The sequence below is a fragment of the Copidosoma floridanum genome, unplaced genomic scaffold, assembly GCF_036245765.1.
Source record: "Copidosoma floridanum isolate Cflo_tuat_1 unplaced genomic scaffold, Cflo_Japanese_pri ptg000006l, whole genome shotgun sequence".
Lineage (NCBI taxonomy): Eukaryota > Metazoa > Arthropoda > Insecta > Hymenoptera > Encyrtidae > Copidosoma > Copidosoma floridanum.
Window position 1 is genome coordinate 24,899,205 of NW_028321883.1, and position 16,657 is coordinate 24,915,861.

General features: G+C 44.7%; 2 protein-coding genes across 6 annotated transcripts; both read left to right on the forward strand.

Annotated features, from left to right (window-relative positions):
- The first annotated feature begins 6,012 nt into the window (after positions 1-6,012).
- Positions 6,013-8,739, forward strand: Pop2 (CCR4-NOT transcription complex subunit Pop2). 4 transcript variants are annotated; one of them, XM_089598244.1, is made up of 7 exons: positions 6,013-6,148; positions 6,484-6,588; positions 6,846-7,040; positions 7,133-7,289; positions 7,368-7,644; positions 7,724-7,864; positions 7,928-8,739. In XM_089598244.1, exons 2-7 carry the CDS (start codon positions 6,573-6,575, stop codon positions 8,054-8,056), a joined length of 915 nt encoding a protein of 304 aa, XP_089454370.1. In that variant the 5' UTR covers positions 6,013-6,148; positions 6,484-6,572; the 3' UTR covers positions 8,057-8,739. The 4 variants fall into 4 exon arrangements, with proteins under 4 accessions (XP_089454370.1, XP_023246366.1, XP_014210528.1 ...); XM_023390598.2 differs by having other exon boundaries at positions 6,013-6,125; XM_014355042.2 differs by having other exon boundaries at positions 6,013-6,120.
- A 441-nt stretch (positions 8,740-9,180) lies between these two features.
- mesh (sushi domain containing 2 mesh) lies at positions 9,181-15,475 on the forward strand. Of its 2 annotated transcripts, none has more exons than XM_089598196.1 (13): positions 9,181-9,659; positions 10,814-11,058; positions 11,131-11,634; positions 11,723-11,891; positions 11,953-12,210; positions 12,288-12,481; positions 12,551-12,696; positions 12,767-13,048; positions 13,139-13,883; positions 13,948-14,222; positions 14,308-14,459; positions 14,552-14,734; positions 15,035-15,475. In XM_089598196.1, exons 1-13 carry the CDS (start codon positions 9,374-9,376, stop codon positions 15,466-15,468), a joined length of 3,873 nt encoding a protein of 1,290 aa, XP_089454322.1. In that variant the 5' UTR covers positions 9,181-9,373; the 3' UTR covers positions 15,469-15,475. The 2 variants fall into 2 exon arrangements, with proteins under 2 accessions (XP_089454322.1, XP_089454323.1); XM_089598197.1 differs by having other exon boundaries at positions 9,589-9,659; positions 10,801-11,058.
- The last annotated feature ends 1,182 nt before the right edge of the window (positions 15,476-16,657 follow it).

A 16,657-nucleotide genomic window follows, 5' to 3' on the forward strand; every position in this document is an offset into this window, starting at 1 on the left:
GTTTATTTATGTTTTTTTTTAAATTTACAATTAAAATTTAGAAAAAAATTATACCAACAAACATACAAATCAAATAACAATAACAAAACCCTTGAGTAAAATGACAACAAAAAGTTATCCTGCATCAAGTATTAAATATGTGATGATTATGATCCGTATCACGCCAACGAGTAATCAGACGCATACGGTGTGTTGTAAGAAAAGTTGCACTTTCTGGTGGGGCAGTCTTTCCTGTACCCATAAAAATGCGCAATCCAGACAGGTCTGATGTGTGTATATACGAAAACAGAATAGGCCATATAATAAGTTATTCGTGAGGGGGGGGGGAGCCGAATGGATCGGGATTGTACGGTGGTGGAAGGGCAGCGGCCGGTGTACGGTTGAACTTGGCACCCGGCCATATACTAATGCCCCGCTGTCAGAGTCACACCCGCGTCTGTAGGCTGTACAGTGTATATCACGTATACCGTTTCGCGATCGCGCCTCCAACCGGATTATATATATCCTCTCCCAGCACTGCCCACTTTTGATATTAATATATACCGTTTCCCATTGTTTTCGCCAACGAGATCCAAATAACCCTTTTTTTTCCCCTCCACATACCTGTACATGCCTCGTCCGTTGCGAGACGCGGAAAAATTATTTTCCAACAAAAATGGCACTCGCTCGATGGAGGGTGCACCAACTTGTATATATTCGAGATTCGCAAGGGCCCAATTAATGAAGGCGCGGAGGTACGCCGGAATGACAAATATTCAATTAGCAAAAGTTGAAACAAAGCGATGAACTCAAAGTTACAGCTGCAGCATAAGTTTGGAATTTGTATGAAAAGGAGGAGGAAGGGATGGTGATGAATGTATATGAAAACCGAGGCATCGGATCCCAGTGACAGGCGAGTCTCAGATTTATCCCAACAGCCGGCCGGCGATTAATCGACTGGTTTATAGATCCTTATACTCGTGTATGTGTGCACGCGTACCTACACAACGGAAGAAGAGTGTCCCGAGAGTAGGTGGTGGCGAACGAGGGGTAAGAAAGAGGCGCGCGCGCGCTCGTCTTGGCGAATTTCCGCCGTAACTTTGAGCTGTTACTGCAGCCTCTGTTAGGTAGTTTACAGAGTTTCCTGCACCCAGTACCCCCCGACTCAACTTGCGGCTAGACGAATATGCACGGGGGTATTCGAGAGAGAAACTTCACCGCCTGGATTCCTCTCTCTCTCTCTCACCCCCCGCGTGTGACTCGATATAGGTATGGTGGAAGGAGTCGCGCACATACACGTAAACGTGCTTTTCGACTGTCTCGCCACGCTTCGCTCGCGGCGTCTATGCGTCATCGGGCGGGCTAAACGACTGTTCGACCCAAGTTAGGCTCTTACAGCTTCTGATGGCACGCATATATATACCTATACGGAGGTATGTAAATGACGGGCATATATACATAGCTCTCCTCGCGGCTTGTATCAATCTTGATTTGTCTAGTTAATGTGAGGCCTTCCGCGGGGCAAAATGGGCGCGTGTATCCCTCCGGCCCGTCAGCCCTATACCGAGAAAGTCAAAACTATACAGCGGCGCTTCTTTGTCAGGGAGGGGGCTTGGCACTTTTTGGTCTTAAATAAAACAGGGGCAAGGTTGGCTCTTTGTTGAAATTTAATTGCAGAGAGCTCTTTTTCCCTAGAAAATCTATAGGACGGGCGCTTCGTTTCGTACAATAGAGCGAAAGAAGCAGCTTGGACGACCATCCAATGGACTGCGAGGTGTGATAACTCGCAACAACGAGGAAAAAGTATATTTTAATTAGCAATTCATCGAGAGTAACGTATCAAGTGGCTTGGAAATGAAAGGCACGTGCGCTCGAGCAAATTATGGATGGCGATATTATACCGATCGAATATTTGTCGATCACGTGAAGTGGCGTAATAGATTTTATGATAAATTGATGAAGGTGGCTATGGCGACATTGTATCACGTGTAAGTTTATGTTAAATCGTTACTTCAAAGGAAATCGACATTAATTTCGATAAATACGGTTCAAAGGGAAATTCACGTTTTGATCTTGTGTACGTGCCGTGTTATTTCATGCAATTGACGAGTTTCGTGGTGTGAATTTCAATTGAAGCGCAATCGCGAATTAATACGATACGCGCGTGTAAAGCGCTTGCGGATTAAGAGCGACATTACACTATTGACACAGGGATATACTGTAACTCCACGCATGCAAATAATTGGAAAGTATATCATACGGATAATTATATACTTGAGGTCTGGATGGTGAATTTATGTAAGGGTTGCCCGATGAATAACCAACTAAACGTCGAAGCGTCGAAAACGGCGTGTAAAGTCACTTTATCACAATTTTCTCTACACATAGGACAATGCATAATACTGTTTTATACAAAATTCATGCACGTACAATACTTTATAATTTATTTTCTCTTTCACCCTATACCCTGACACATTATACTAATGCCCTCCTCTTGGCTACATAAACTCCACTTTGGCATAGGCTTTGCAGGAACGGCTTTTTTAATTTTTAATCACACTTATTTCCAGCCGAGCTCGAGGTATATACTAAAAATATGCTTAAAAGGTCACAAATTAATTAGGCACGGAAAGAGACGAGAAAAAAAAAGGGGTAGTTCCCGGGTCGTACGAAAGATCGAAATAAGCCATACACAGTATTTTCCCATTTGCCTCTCCCTGACGTTGGGTTTGCCTTATTTATTTTTGTATCGATGAATTTGCCAGATTCAAATGGAGGGCGGTGGATACGTGCACCGCCCTGCCGACTCCAAAGAGGGTGTAGGTACAATATTGGCAGAACGGAAAGGAATGATCCCTCACCGCTCGCCGACGGAGCCGAGGATAAATAAGAGTTAGCAGTTGAGAAACGGCAAGGAAATGAGGATCCCGTTATCCCGAGGCAGCCGAGTCGGGTAAATGTTGGCGATAAGTCAATCGGGTCGATTGCGCCGGAGCGAGCGAATCGAAACGGGGGCCGAGGAGCCACGGTGCACACATACAATACACCCAAGGGCACGACTGTATACATAATTATATACATAATACGCGGTGGGATCGACACATCAATTGCCGCGCGCAAATTTCTTCAACTTGTAAAAAAAAGAAAAATATCATACCTGGTGGTCATTTTTCCGCAGAAACAGCTCTGTAAGGGGTGGTTTTTTTTTAGCCGTATAACACAGCGACTGGCCGAGTGTAAATCACCTAATCGGTGTTGGGTAACATCACATATCTGCTATAGTATTACATATATTTATAACACACACATGTGTAGATAATGTACAACGAAATTCGAGACTCGTGCCCGAGTTTTGTTTTTGTTCCATCCACGGCAGCTCGTGTACTCGTATCAACCCCCTGGCATATTTTGACGGGTCCGCCGTGGAAATTCAATCAGGCGAGAGACGATCGGACGGCCCGGTCCGGGCGAAGCACTTTCTCTCTTTTTTTTTTTGTTTTTCTTCCCTCTTGCCCTGCATAACACACCGTGCACCGAGATTATTGCCATTATTTCTCGATCCGTCCGAAGTTTTAGGGGGTGTTGTATGATTAACGTGTCGGGTTACTTTGGGCTTACCCGGGAATCGAGACGAAAAAGGCCATGCTCACACGTGTACACAATCTACAATAAATAATTTAGGAACACAATACACATACGCATATGTATATACATACTACATAAGAGAATAGAAAGGAAGGCCGTCAATTAGCGGCTTGGGCCGAGGTGCAAATAGACGCGCTGACCGCTGCTCCACCCTTGGGCGTATATAGGTACACACACGTATAACCGGAAGATGCCGTAAATCAGGAGGGCCGCGAGGCGCTAAAGCTCTTCCGTCCGAGCACTGGTGGCGTCCGGCTCGGACAACTTGGCGCTTTCTCTCTCCCTCCCGCGCCTCGGTTCTATACATTATACCCCAACGATGTAGGTACAACATCCCCCTATGTAGTATTTGCGCAGATATAATATATTACATTGCCTCCTATTGTACGTCAAAAATGTATGTGCCTGAGGTGCTTCCTTTTATTTCGATAGCCGATCGCGCGCTTCTGTACAGCTTATCGTATATTGTTCGAGGCTATACCTGTACCCTTGGATGGGCCCACGGCGCGCGAGGCAGAATGAAACAGCCGCCGGGGATTTTGGGCGACCGATAATTACACCAACGCAGGTACATGTATATATTTATATAGGAGTGATGAGGGGACACTTTGCCCAATCAGTGCTCCTGCAGTGATATTCGGGGGAGCCTGTATACCTGCCCGTACTGCAACGCAAGGACCTGATTTCCCGCTACGCTGCAGCTCCCATAAACTAAGGATATTATATATATATTATATACCCAGCTTTGGGCGTGCAAACCCAGCTTCGCTTGAGAGTGCTGATGTGTATACGTATATGTGCACTAGGTATTCGGACACGAGCTTTGTGCTATACGTTATATACCGTTAATAGAAGGAAGGATATATATATATATACCTATACCATCAGGTATATCCGATACATGCGTGTGTATACGGATATACGTAAAGGTGTACATATACCTATATGGCCGGAGGATCAGGTCCATAGGAAATAGGAACGTCCAGGAATGCATTTGCCGACGTGTATAATTGAATTTCAATTAACAAGATACACTGCACTTTAACGAGATGGCCTGCGCTTACACTGCACTCTCTGTTACTCTTACCTGCGCACAATACCACAGTACATGTATATATATATTATATTATATTATATACACGTTTAGGTAAACGTGTACCTTACAACCCCGCAAAGGATATAGTATTTGTACTTTGGTGCGGTCTCTGAATTTCCTCGTGTTGCGTGGACAGTGCAGGTATCTCAGGAAGCACAGAGTACATAAGATACGTGTCTCTGGCCCATCATGTATACAATAGTTATATACCCTACATACCTACGTTTATCAACCTCACATTATACGAGCTTATTTAACCAAGCTTGCCGGCTATATACGACTACTCTCTTGCTTCACCCATATAAATTTACCTATACTTGTATATGCATGAGATGCATGCAGAAGGTAAACATCGGTATTTATACGTTATAAGTACCCACCCACAAATGTATACAACTATACTCTAGGAACGGGTGCATTATATCGATTTAGGCATTAATATAATATTTGCCAAAATCGACGGATAGGAGTTGACTGGATATAGATCGATCCATTAATTTGTCCCATCGGTATTATTTCCACAAACAAAATTTTACGACTACTAAGAAGTTTTTATTACTTTTTAGTTGTTTTCAATTGAAGATAAAATAATATCTACTTACCTATCAATATTGACATCGCTACGCACGAAGAGTACACAAAAATTACGTTATCCACAAACGTGCAGAAATGTAACAAGTAGAATTAAATAAATAAACCGTAGTAAGTAGGATAGTGTTACGTATTGTTTGTGTAAGTATTTGAGCCAGTTTTGGAGCAATTTTATTTGCATAGCAGTTTTGGGGCATAGACTATAACCATGCACGTGTGTTTGTTATTGAGTTGTTCTGTCGATAACTTATCTCCCGCGAACATGTTATTGACACCTTCTGGTAAGTACGATTTCTTCTTTACTTTCAGTGAGTCAATAAATGAATTTTACACACTTACCGACGGTCGGTTGTGTGTGTTACCACTGTATGGCAATATAGGCAACACTGACAATTAATCAAGCTTTGATCAAGCAGCTTTTACACGACAATAGTTAAAATTGTAGTTTTATTTTAATGACAACATAAATATATAATTAATTATAATAAGAGCAAAATCAGAGATTATATTTGACGGCATCTTTATAATTTATTTAATATTCAATTAGTGCATATACGTTTCCTATATGACCACATAAAGTCATCAATCATTAAACATCACCAACAATAACGCTTGTTAATATATACATGCGCATTCAGCATCAACGCCATCACTTCTTGTATGTTGTACTTATATGCAGAGTGTCAACAGTGTTGATTTGGCTCAACTGCTCAATAGTCTCAATACATATAACGTTGTGTGTGGTAGTTTAGTGTCTGTAATTCTGAGCGCTTTCCAAAACTTTTGCAACAACTAAAGAGATCTTATAAGTATAGTAAGATTTATAAAGCAAATAACGTAATACCTGTGCCACCTTTTCACTTTATTCGATCGCTCACAGACTTTTTTTGTGAGAAAAAACAATTAGTTTTAAGAATAAGCAAGTGTACCTGTTACAAGCTCTGCTTGCAAGAGAATTCGCGTATTATATCTATACACCCAATGTAAACTTAACCTTGAAATTCAGAAAACATTTTGATTAATTAAATCATTTCAGGCATTTCCTTATTCGTTATCTTGCTTTCGACAAGTGCTCCGAAATCAAAATTTTCATAGCCCATCGTCATTAACGTTACCTACCTGTCGTTTAAAGAGGTCAGTTTTTTATTTTTAAATTCAACTTTTCATTCCAGTGATGTGAGGTGTTGGCATACAGTGGCGAAAGTAACGACAACTGGATTGGACCGTCTTTCGTCAAGCCGTTGTAAACAAAAACACTTCCATGCCTTCCGCCACAGGTGATAACAATATGCTGCTCACGATTGCGTTGGCTCGAATGTTTGATAAGAATACCTGCTGATACTGACATTCAGCGATGTTGTTTTGTAGTTGATCAATTATTATGTTTGCCGAATACAGTAGCTTCCATAGATATTTTTCTTAATATTCATGCATGTTTCAATATTTAAAAGCATAGTAGTAGGTGACTAGGTGACAAGTTATTTGCATATGCTGTGAGAATACAAATTTTTAAAAGTGAAAACCTACCATTTAGGTGCGGCCAACCCTTCGGGTCAACAGAAGGGTAGGCCTAACAATAGTAATATGCCGAGCAATGAAGAATGTGGGATCAGAGATGTATGGTGTCATAACCTTGAAGAGGAATTCAGGACCATTCGGCAAGTTGTTCAGCAGTATCAGTTCATTGCTATGGATACAGAATTCCCAGGAGTTGTTGCAAGACCAATAGGTATTTATTTTGTTGTATATACAATCAATTCTATTCTCTATCAATTCTATTGTTGCATTCAAATTGTTGACACATACCTTTTTCATGTCCAGGCGAGTTCAGAACAAGTGCGGATTACCAATATCAGTTGTTACGTTGTAATGTAGATCTTTTGAGAATCATACAACTTGGTCTCACATTTCTTGATGACTGTGGAAATACACCACAAGGTTACACGACGTGGCAGTTTAATTTCAAGTTCAATCTTCAGTAAGTATTTTTTTATGATCGCAAAAGTATTGTATCAATTAATTTTACTGTTGAGCGTAATTTATAAATGATTTTTAGAGAGGACATGTATGCCCAAGACAGTATAGACATGTTGCAGAATAGTGGAATCCAATTTAAAAAACACGAAGAAGAAGGAATCGACCCATTAGACTTTGCTGAGCTCCTAATGACTTCAGGAATTGTACTAGTTGATGACATTAAGTGGTTATCTTTTCACTCTGGTTATGATTTTGGCTACTTATTAAAACTTTTGACAGATTCAAATTTGCCACACGAAGAAAGCGAGTTCTTTGAACTTTTGAGGATATATTTTCCAACAATTTATGATGTCAAGGTATAAAAAACATAAGTTTTTCATCAAAAAAGGAATTTAGATCCAAGTGCTACAGTACCATTAAAAATTATATTTTCAGTACCTCATGAAGTCTTGCAAAAACTTGAAAGGAGGATTACAAGAAGTCGCAGAACAACTTGAATTGCAAAGAGTGGGGCCACAGCATCAAGCTGGTTCGGATTCACTTTTGACAGGAATGGTGTTCTTTAAAATGAGAGAGGTGAGTAATTTTGTCATCAAGTAAATCGTTTTATAGTTTTCAATTAAAAAAATTTTGTTTCAGATGTTTTTTGAGGACAATATCGACGATGCCAAGTACTGTGGTCACCTTTATGGATTAGGAACGTCGTTTGTCGTTAATGGTTCTGGAACTTATCTCGAGTCTAATGGAGACAATGCATCATCTTCGTAATAGACTCATTATTTGTTATATTTACCTGAATAATTTTTGTGAATAATTCGTACAGAAAAAAAAAAAAAATAATATGCTGGCTCACAATCATCCACACCATAGGATTAATTTTTTTCTTTTTTGAAAAAATATCCTGTTTAATTTTACTTTTTTAAAATTTTATTACAATAACGAGCCTTCAATTAAAAAGTGTACATCCCAACGGCAATTTTAGTGAAAAAAATGTCACATAGTTGAAAAAAAAAAAAAAAAATGAACTTTTGTAAACTAATACCTTTATCTTTTTCTCTGCTTAAAGAGACGTAATTTTTCTTTCATACAACTGTTGTTGTTACTTTTCTTTTTTCTCCAATTTCTAAACATCATACTCTTTAACTGTATGGACTTGAACACCGATTATTATTTTTTTTTGTGAAAAAATATTGTGAATACACTACATACGTATATACATGAGATGTATATGATGCTAAATCAGATGGAAACATTGGTTTTTTTTCCTCTCAAAACTATTCATCAAATGTTGAAAAAAAAAACAAAAAACAAAATTGTACATCACCAGTCATCAACGTTTATAAAAAAACGAATGACAAACAGTGATTTATCATGTTTTTTTCAAATTAAATGGACAAATATTTTTTACTCCGATTAAAAAAACAAAAAGAAAAGCCTTTTCATTCGATCGATGCGTTTGTACCCTAGTCACATAATAAACAACAATTAATGCAAAAACATCAATCCACGTAAATTAGCTCTCCACCGCATGTGGAACATCTTTGGCGGGCTACCGATACCCATATCAAACTGCCTCAGCAGCGAGTGAAGAAATCAGTATTAACAAGCAAGAATAGACACAGGTGCGACCGGCGTATGCCACACGTACAGAGCCGTTGCTCCGGTAAATTGGGTCAGGTTCCGCCTCTGTATCATACACATCATATTGTATCTCGGCTGTTGGCTCGTCGAGCACACCCATGTAAGCATATACATATCCGCCGTTCGCGAGAAACAACGGAGATAAGCCGAGGGGGAATCATCACTTGTACACGGCCCTCCGCTCGCATACTTCTCTTATCTGTGCAGGCATTATCTGCGGCTTGTAGCCCAGTACACCTGGGCGAGCGGTTCTACGTCTCCTCAGTTGTTCCTCGAACTCCTGCGACAAGCGATCGCACCTTCGAGCCCACCGATCGCGCTCAGGCGTCGTCGATGGAAAGTCCAGCTTGACCTTTTTCTGGGCCATTTATTGTTATTTTGTCCTCCCGTGTACGCAAAACTCGGGCACTCGGTGCAACCGCAGCTCGATTGGAAGTTGGCACAATGCGGCTCCGGACGTGGGGAGCGGCCGGCGAGTCGGTGCTCGGCTTGCTGGTACTGCTGGTGCTCGGCACTTACGCACAGGAGACCTTCGAGAGCACCTTTGGGCTGGACCGGGAAGCCAACAAGTCCGGCGAGCTCGAGGATCTGGGTGAAGCCGAGGAGGGCTTGGCCAGCGAGACCCGCGGTATCCCCAGTTACGCGCCCCCGGAGCCCGAGGGCACTCGAGGTCCCGTCTCGCCCAGGTTCCTCGCTGACGACCCGGCCAACGCCAAATACGTGAGATATGGTAATGTATATACATACGGACGCGCGTTGAGTCGCGCAACTACATCCTCTCCTCCTCTTATCGTCTTGGATGTCTTGTTGGCCGCGCCTTCCCTCGTACAAGTTTGTCTGTTTTTTTGGAAAGCGTGTGTCATTCGATAGTTACCTATACCTCAGGTGTACCAGGAAGTGACGCTCTACAAAATGTATCACGAGCAGTTATTTCGTACATCGTGCTATATTATTACGTCAATGGGTGTATTTCATGCATCGTGTGCATCGCAGGGGAATGTAAAATGCACCTGCGCTCGCAATCACAATACATATGAGGCAGCGCGTTGTTTGCGGTGCGTCACCGTCTTTTTATCACCTCGCAGTACGTTATAGGTATCTCTCGCGGTTGGGCACATCGGGGTTTTTATCACTCGCGATCGACGCGTGAGAATCCGTTTCTGAATCATCGATTCCGTCCTCTATGCCCCGTGTACTCTCGCTGGCGTTCCTAATAATACGATGAATCGTAATATTTCTTCATTCATAGCTTTGGGAAAATTAATTGAAAATCGCTACGAGTTTTTTTTCTTTTTTGTTTTATTAAAACTCGTGCTGAATCCCGTTGATTGTGCATTTCGTCAAGATTATTTATACTGTACATCGATTTCTCGAACTTTTATTTGCCCTTCCCAAGCATATTTTTTTAACGGTACTGTGCAATCGTGAAAAAGTTTCCGGAAATGAGATCATACAAATGGTATTTGATTTACTTTTAAACATTATTCTTCATCAATTTGTACGTAAAATGATTCATTTAAGTTCGAATACTTCTTCGTAAGTTGAAAAAAAAAAGAAAAAAAAAAATCTTAAGGATATTATGACGATACTTTTGATCGTTATGGTCATTAAGTTTTCTGCGGACAGTTTTCCAAACGCCCGAGATAATTAAAAGACACGCGCGCGCCAACTGCAGAAAATTAAATTCGATGGCAAATGAAGAAAGTTGCCGCGTAATAATTGTGCCAGAAAACGCGAAAATTTTAAGTTGTATAATAATACCAAAAGTTTCGACGACGAAGGAAGGATTTAATTGAATTGGCGCATTAAACCACCAAAAACCGGAGCAGTGCGGTCGATACGAAAGCTATTCACATGTATAAAACGACGAGGGCGCTGTTACAGACTCCAACGAGCCGGAGGCGGACCGTTATGCCCCACGGCCATCCGACCAGACGAACCCAATCTTCGTCCTCAGTCAGAAGCGGCTCCTAGACATACGCTCGAAAATGATGTACTGGTACTTTGACAAGGGCGGCGAGAGCGGCACCGGTGACTACCAGAGCGACATCCACAACTCCATGCCCCAGATCCACAAAAACTTCAACTTCCAGTTGCCATTTTACGGCTTCCGATTCAACTACACGAGGGTCGGTATACATCGCGTCCACAATGATGTAACGTACATGTATTATGTTGTAATAAAAAGTGCCGATTTCCAGGTGTCGGTGAACGGCTACCTCGAGTTCAGCGATCCCCCCGGGCACTACACCTACCCACTGGTGTTCCCGATCAAGGACTGGCCCAAGACGAACGACCCCTCGTTCATCGGGATCTTCTTCAGCAAGTGTCGGATCGGCACGCTCCGGCCGACCGACATCGACCAGAGGAAGCCCGGCGTCTACTTCAGAATGGAGCGCGACCTGCAAAAGAGGACCGACCAGTTTGGCGTCGAGATGCGCGAGCGACTAACCTGGGACATAAGGGAGGGCATCGTGGGAGCCGACAACTTTATCCCGAAGCACGCGGTCGTCGTCACGTGGAAGAACATGTCGTTCGCCGGTGGTATCGACATCACCCTCACCCGCACCAATACCTTCCAGCTGGTACTCGCCACCGACGAGGTGTACACCTACGCCATATTCAACTACCTCGAGCTACAATGGACCACCCACACCGAAGCCAGTGGTGACACCACCCTCGGCGAGGGCGGCACCCCAGCTTTTGTCAGTATAGATATATCCTCATCACTCGTATTGATGCACCTGTAGTTGATAAGCATACTTGATTAAAAAAAAAAAATCGGTTCTTCAGATCGGTTTCAATGCCGGCAACGGCACCCACAGCACCGAGTACAAGCCGTACTCGCAGATGTCGACGCTGCGCGATCTGACCAGTCGGGGCTGGGTGAACAACTTCCCCGGCAGGCACATCTTCCGCATTGACGAGAAAATCATGCTCGGCAACTGCAACAAGGACATAGGTAAGATATAAATCGGTATAAATAAGTAGTAACAAAGAAATAACGAAAATTACACGCGCAGCTGGGGCGAACCTGCCATTGGTCTTTGCGCCGGAGAGCGGCAACATGCTCGGTGGTACGGTCGTTAACATAACGGGGCCGTGCTTCCTGCCGAACGACAAGGTGAGGTGCCGCTTCGACACGGAGGAGGTCACCGGGACGATCATCGACACGAATCGGGCCATTTGCATTCAGCCATTCGTCAATGTCGAGGGCTACGTTCGCTTCGCCGTGGCCGTCAACAATGGAAGATACGACTGGAAGGGATTCTTTTTCATTGGTAATACTACCAAGTACAGCTGTTGGATTATTGCTGTTACGTGCCGTATTTTCGTTAACTTTGAATGTTTCGCGTAGAAACACCGGCCACCGCGACCGAGAGGATATTCTTCCAGACGATGGCGGTGCACGAGCGCGACCCCGCCGAGCTGAGGATCACGTGGAACGCCCAGAACTTGACGATCAACACCGACGCCCCCGTGCAGATATCCCTGTGGGGCTACCGGGAGACCACCATCAGGCCCGAGCTCGAGTACATACAACTCCTAGAGGTCGGTGTTTGTACCTTTGACTCGATAGATTTTTCCGTGACACAAATAATTAATAAAATTGTTTTGCAGCCCAATCTGGTAAACTCGGGATACGCCACTTTGACCCCGGCCAACTACAAGGACAACAAAAATCCCTACACCAACGACATGCAGTTTGGATTCCTGATGATCAACCTCACGGATCCCAAAACGTACTTTGGACTGGACATAAGCCCGTGAGTAGCCAATACTTGTTTAAAAAATCCTACGACCAAAAGAAGCGACACTGTTGACGTAAAATTTAAGCGTCCTGTGGAGCAAGCCGATTCCCCTGGCTTGGTACTTTGGGCCGCAGTGGGAGCGCATGTACGGACACCGTTGGCCCCAATACTTTTGCGACAAGTGGATCATGAACGACAGGTACTTGAAAAATTTTGCCGCGGAGGTCTCCCTGTGCCCCTGCACCCTCGAGCACGCGCTCAACGACAAGGGCCGCTTCAAGCCCGACTACGACTGCGACCGCGACTCCAATCCCTCCTGCTTCTACAACAAGGGAGCCGTCCACTGCGTCACCACTGGCTCGCCCAAGTGAGTGCATAAATCATATACATGACGACACAAACAATTATGATGTATATGAAAAATAGTAACATATACGACACGGTTAATTCGTTATAGCCTCGACGGGTCGGAGCAGCAGTGCTGCTACGACAAGAACAACATGCTGATGCTGACGTATGATCAGCAGTGGGGCTCGAGACCGCGGCGCTCGCACAATCTCGGCTACCTGCCCTGGAACGAGGCGAACAAGGTGCCGACGCTCTCGCACTGGTACCACGACGTGGTGCCAATGTACACGTGTTGCCTCTGGCAGGAGGAGCAGGCGGTCGGCTGCGAGACGTACCGATTCGAGCGCCGGCCGTCGCAGGACTGCATAGCTTACCAGGCGCCCGCGGTGGGCACCGTCTTTGGCGACCCGCACGTGATAACCTTCGACAATTTGGCGTACACGTTCAACGGCAAGGGCGAATTTGTCCTCGTGCGCGTCAACGACATCAAGGACAAGCTCGACGTCCAGGCGAGGTTCGAGCAACTGCCCGACAACGTGCACGGCGAGGTGCGCGCCACCCAGCTCACCGCCATCGCCGTCCAGGGCAACAACTCGGCCGTTATCGAGGTCCGGCTGAGGCCCCAGCACGCCCAGTGGCGCTACCGGCTCGACGTGTTCGCCAACAAGGAGCGGGTCTACTTTGACCGGACCTCCCTCAAATCGCAACATTTTGCCGGGGTGGTGGTCCACACGCCGAGCTACATACTCAATCAGAGCGAGGTCATCATTATGTTCGACACCGGCGCCGGGGTCGAGGTCATCGAGAACCAGGGCTTCATGACGACCAGGGTCTACCTACCCTGGACCTACATGGTAAGAAGTTTGATTGTACGATCAACGAGCAGAGGTTTTGTCTAACGATTGGATGCCTCGGAAGAACAAAACTAGGGGTTTGCTGGGCAACTGGAGCTACGACATCCTCGACGACCTCACCAACCCGGACGGTACAATAGCCAGGCTACCGAACATCAACGACTTTAGATCCGTCCACGAGGAGTTTGCCATCAATTGGCTGCTCGAGAGCGGGGAGGACCCGAGGAAGGGCGTCTCCCTGTTCAAGCACGAGTTCAGCCGGACGTCGAGCTACTACGCCAACAGGACCTTCGAGCCCGAGTGGCGCGTCGATCCCAGAGACTTTTTGCCCGCCAACAGGTAAGGCATTACATATAATTATACTCTGTGCATCCATACAGTGCCTTTATTCAATATAATGTTTTTTTTTTTTTTTTTTTTTTAGATCTTACGACGTGATTCGCGCCGAGGAGCTCTGCGGCGACGTTTATCAGTGCAAGTACGACTACGCGATGAGTTTGAACCGAGATCTCGCGCATTTCACGACCAACTACTTTGTCTCTTACACCACGATACGGGAAACAAACAGCAAGAGGAGTGAGTACATTTAACGCAGTCACCTGTGTATGCGTGTGTGGGTGGGTGGGTGTAAGTTGTACAATGATTTTCGTTGTTGTGATGCCGTGCAGCCGTGAGCTGCGGGATCCTTGAAACGCCGCGCTTCGGGCGCAAGAGCAACTTCCTCTTCACCCCGGGAACGAAGGTAACTTTCGAGTGCAATCAAAACTTTGTGCTCATCGGCGATCAGAGGCGCACTTGTTTACCAGAAGGTCGTTGGGATTTGTCCGAGAACGGTTACACGGAGTGCCTTCGTAAGTGTTTCCTCGACCCCTTTACCCTTGATTCAACCAACAGGTATTTATGTACTTCGTTGCGACGCTTGTTCAAAACGATCGAGCGTCCAATTCGATTTATGGCTTTGGCTGGTTTGGATGTTGTTTTTTTTTTTTTTTTTTTTTCATCGTCTCCACGCGCAACTGTTTTCGCAACCGACTGACAATAAAAATAGGCTCGCGGGTGCGAAAACAGTTGCGCGTGGAGACGATGAAAAAAAAAGGCCATTATATTATCGCAAAGCAAAAAAAAAAGCATGATGCATCGCCCGGGCGTAGGTCAAGTCGAGTACTCTAGGCGGACCATCTGGCAGGCGATAGTGGCTTTGGCCGCGGTACTGGTGCCAGGGCTGTTCCTCGCTGGGGTGGTCTGCGCTTACGTCTACGGGAAACAGTTGGACGAGAGGAAGGACGAATCTGGAGAGAAGCGCGTCGCGGGGGGGTCACCGAGGTCGCGCACCGCTTCGCCGGCCAGTGGCTCCAGTAGCCTACCCTCGTCCTCGAGCCCGCACGCCTACAAGAAGCGCAAGTACGACGCGGTCTACCGAACCCACGAGCCTCTGCCCGGCAAGCCGGACATCGACTTCGAGGACAAGGAGTGGGACCTCACCCTCGACGAGCGGCCTCCGACCGCCAGTCCCACCGGCAGCTCCGACTACCCGCGAGCAAAGATGCCCAAGCCCCTGCAATACATCGCTCAGAGCGACGTCTGAGGCCTCCGACACCCCCCCCCCCTCCTACCACGCCTTTTTTTTTTTTATATTTCGACTCAAAACTACTTACTCCTTAGCGCTTTTTTCTATACGGTCTACGAGCACGTTACTTTCCTACATATTTCAACGAGCGCTTCTGGTGACTCACTTACTTATCACCCGTCCATCTACATCTCGTCACGTTTCATCGTGCTCTGGGTTTTTTTTTTTTTTTTTTTTTTTTCGTTATAGTACATAATACATACATACGGATGAGCAGAGAATGGCGCGCGTGCGTGCGTGACTTTGCCACATATCCAAATGTGTATATATACATCACGGGTCGTGTATTATGGAGCAAACGTTATTCTTTTTTTTATCTTCTCTTTGTACGGCTTGTTATAACCATTTTTTTTAGAGTTCACCTTTTACATTTCCAACGCATGCGTGTTTCCCCCCTCCCCCCCCTCTTCAGCGGGTACCCCTCGAGCTTTCGTCCGATTGAAGGTTTTCCATTTTTCTTCTCTCAATGTACTTACTTTCCAACTGCATGTGAGCGCTCTCGAGCTAGATTGTGTGGAATAGAAATATAGTAGCGTCTTGGTGGAACAGTCGAGTTATAATCAACATCATGGTATGAATATTCGTACAAAAAAACACGCACGTTTGAAGCGCTTTCGTTGATCAAAACCGTGAAGCAAGTAAAGGTGACTTTTTACGAGCCACGAGAGGCACCTCCGTTGTTCGACACACATATGCATGATACCACGTGCTCGCTGTATTGTTTGTTGTATACGTATTTCATTCAAATAAAAGAATTTTTTTAATTTCCTAAACGAGACACGAGAAATTTCTATTCCACATATTAAAAAAAATAAAGCTTTGCGATGAAAATATGATTGCCAAAAGCCAAAATATACACAAGCACCTAAGCTATAAAACGAATAAAGATGAGACGCTTGACTTGTTTTTTAATGCGTGGAATGGAAATTTCCCAGTTAATTGTTTTGTGAAATTTTCATTCTCCACCTCTCCCCATTGTATTCACACGTATAATATATACGTCATTTGCAAGTACATGTATACTCGCGAGTGCGAGCTAAAAATGGTCAATTTGAAAAATCCATCAGGTCAACAAGAGTACAGTATACGCCAAGCCGGAAAGTCTTTCGCCCTGATACTGGGCATCCTCGTGCCCATCCTCTTGATC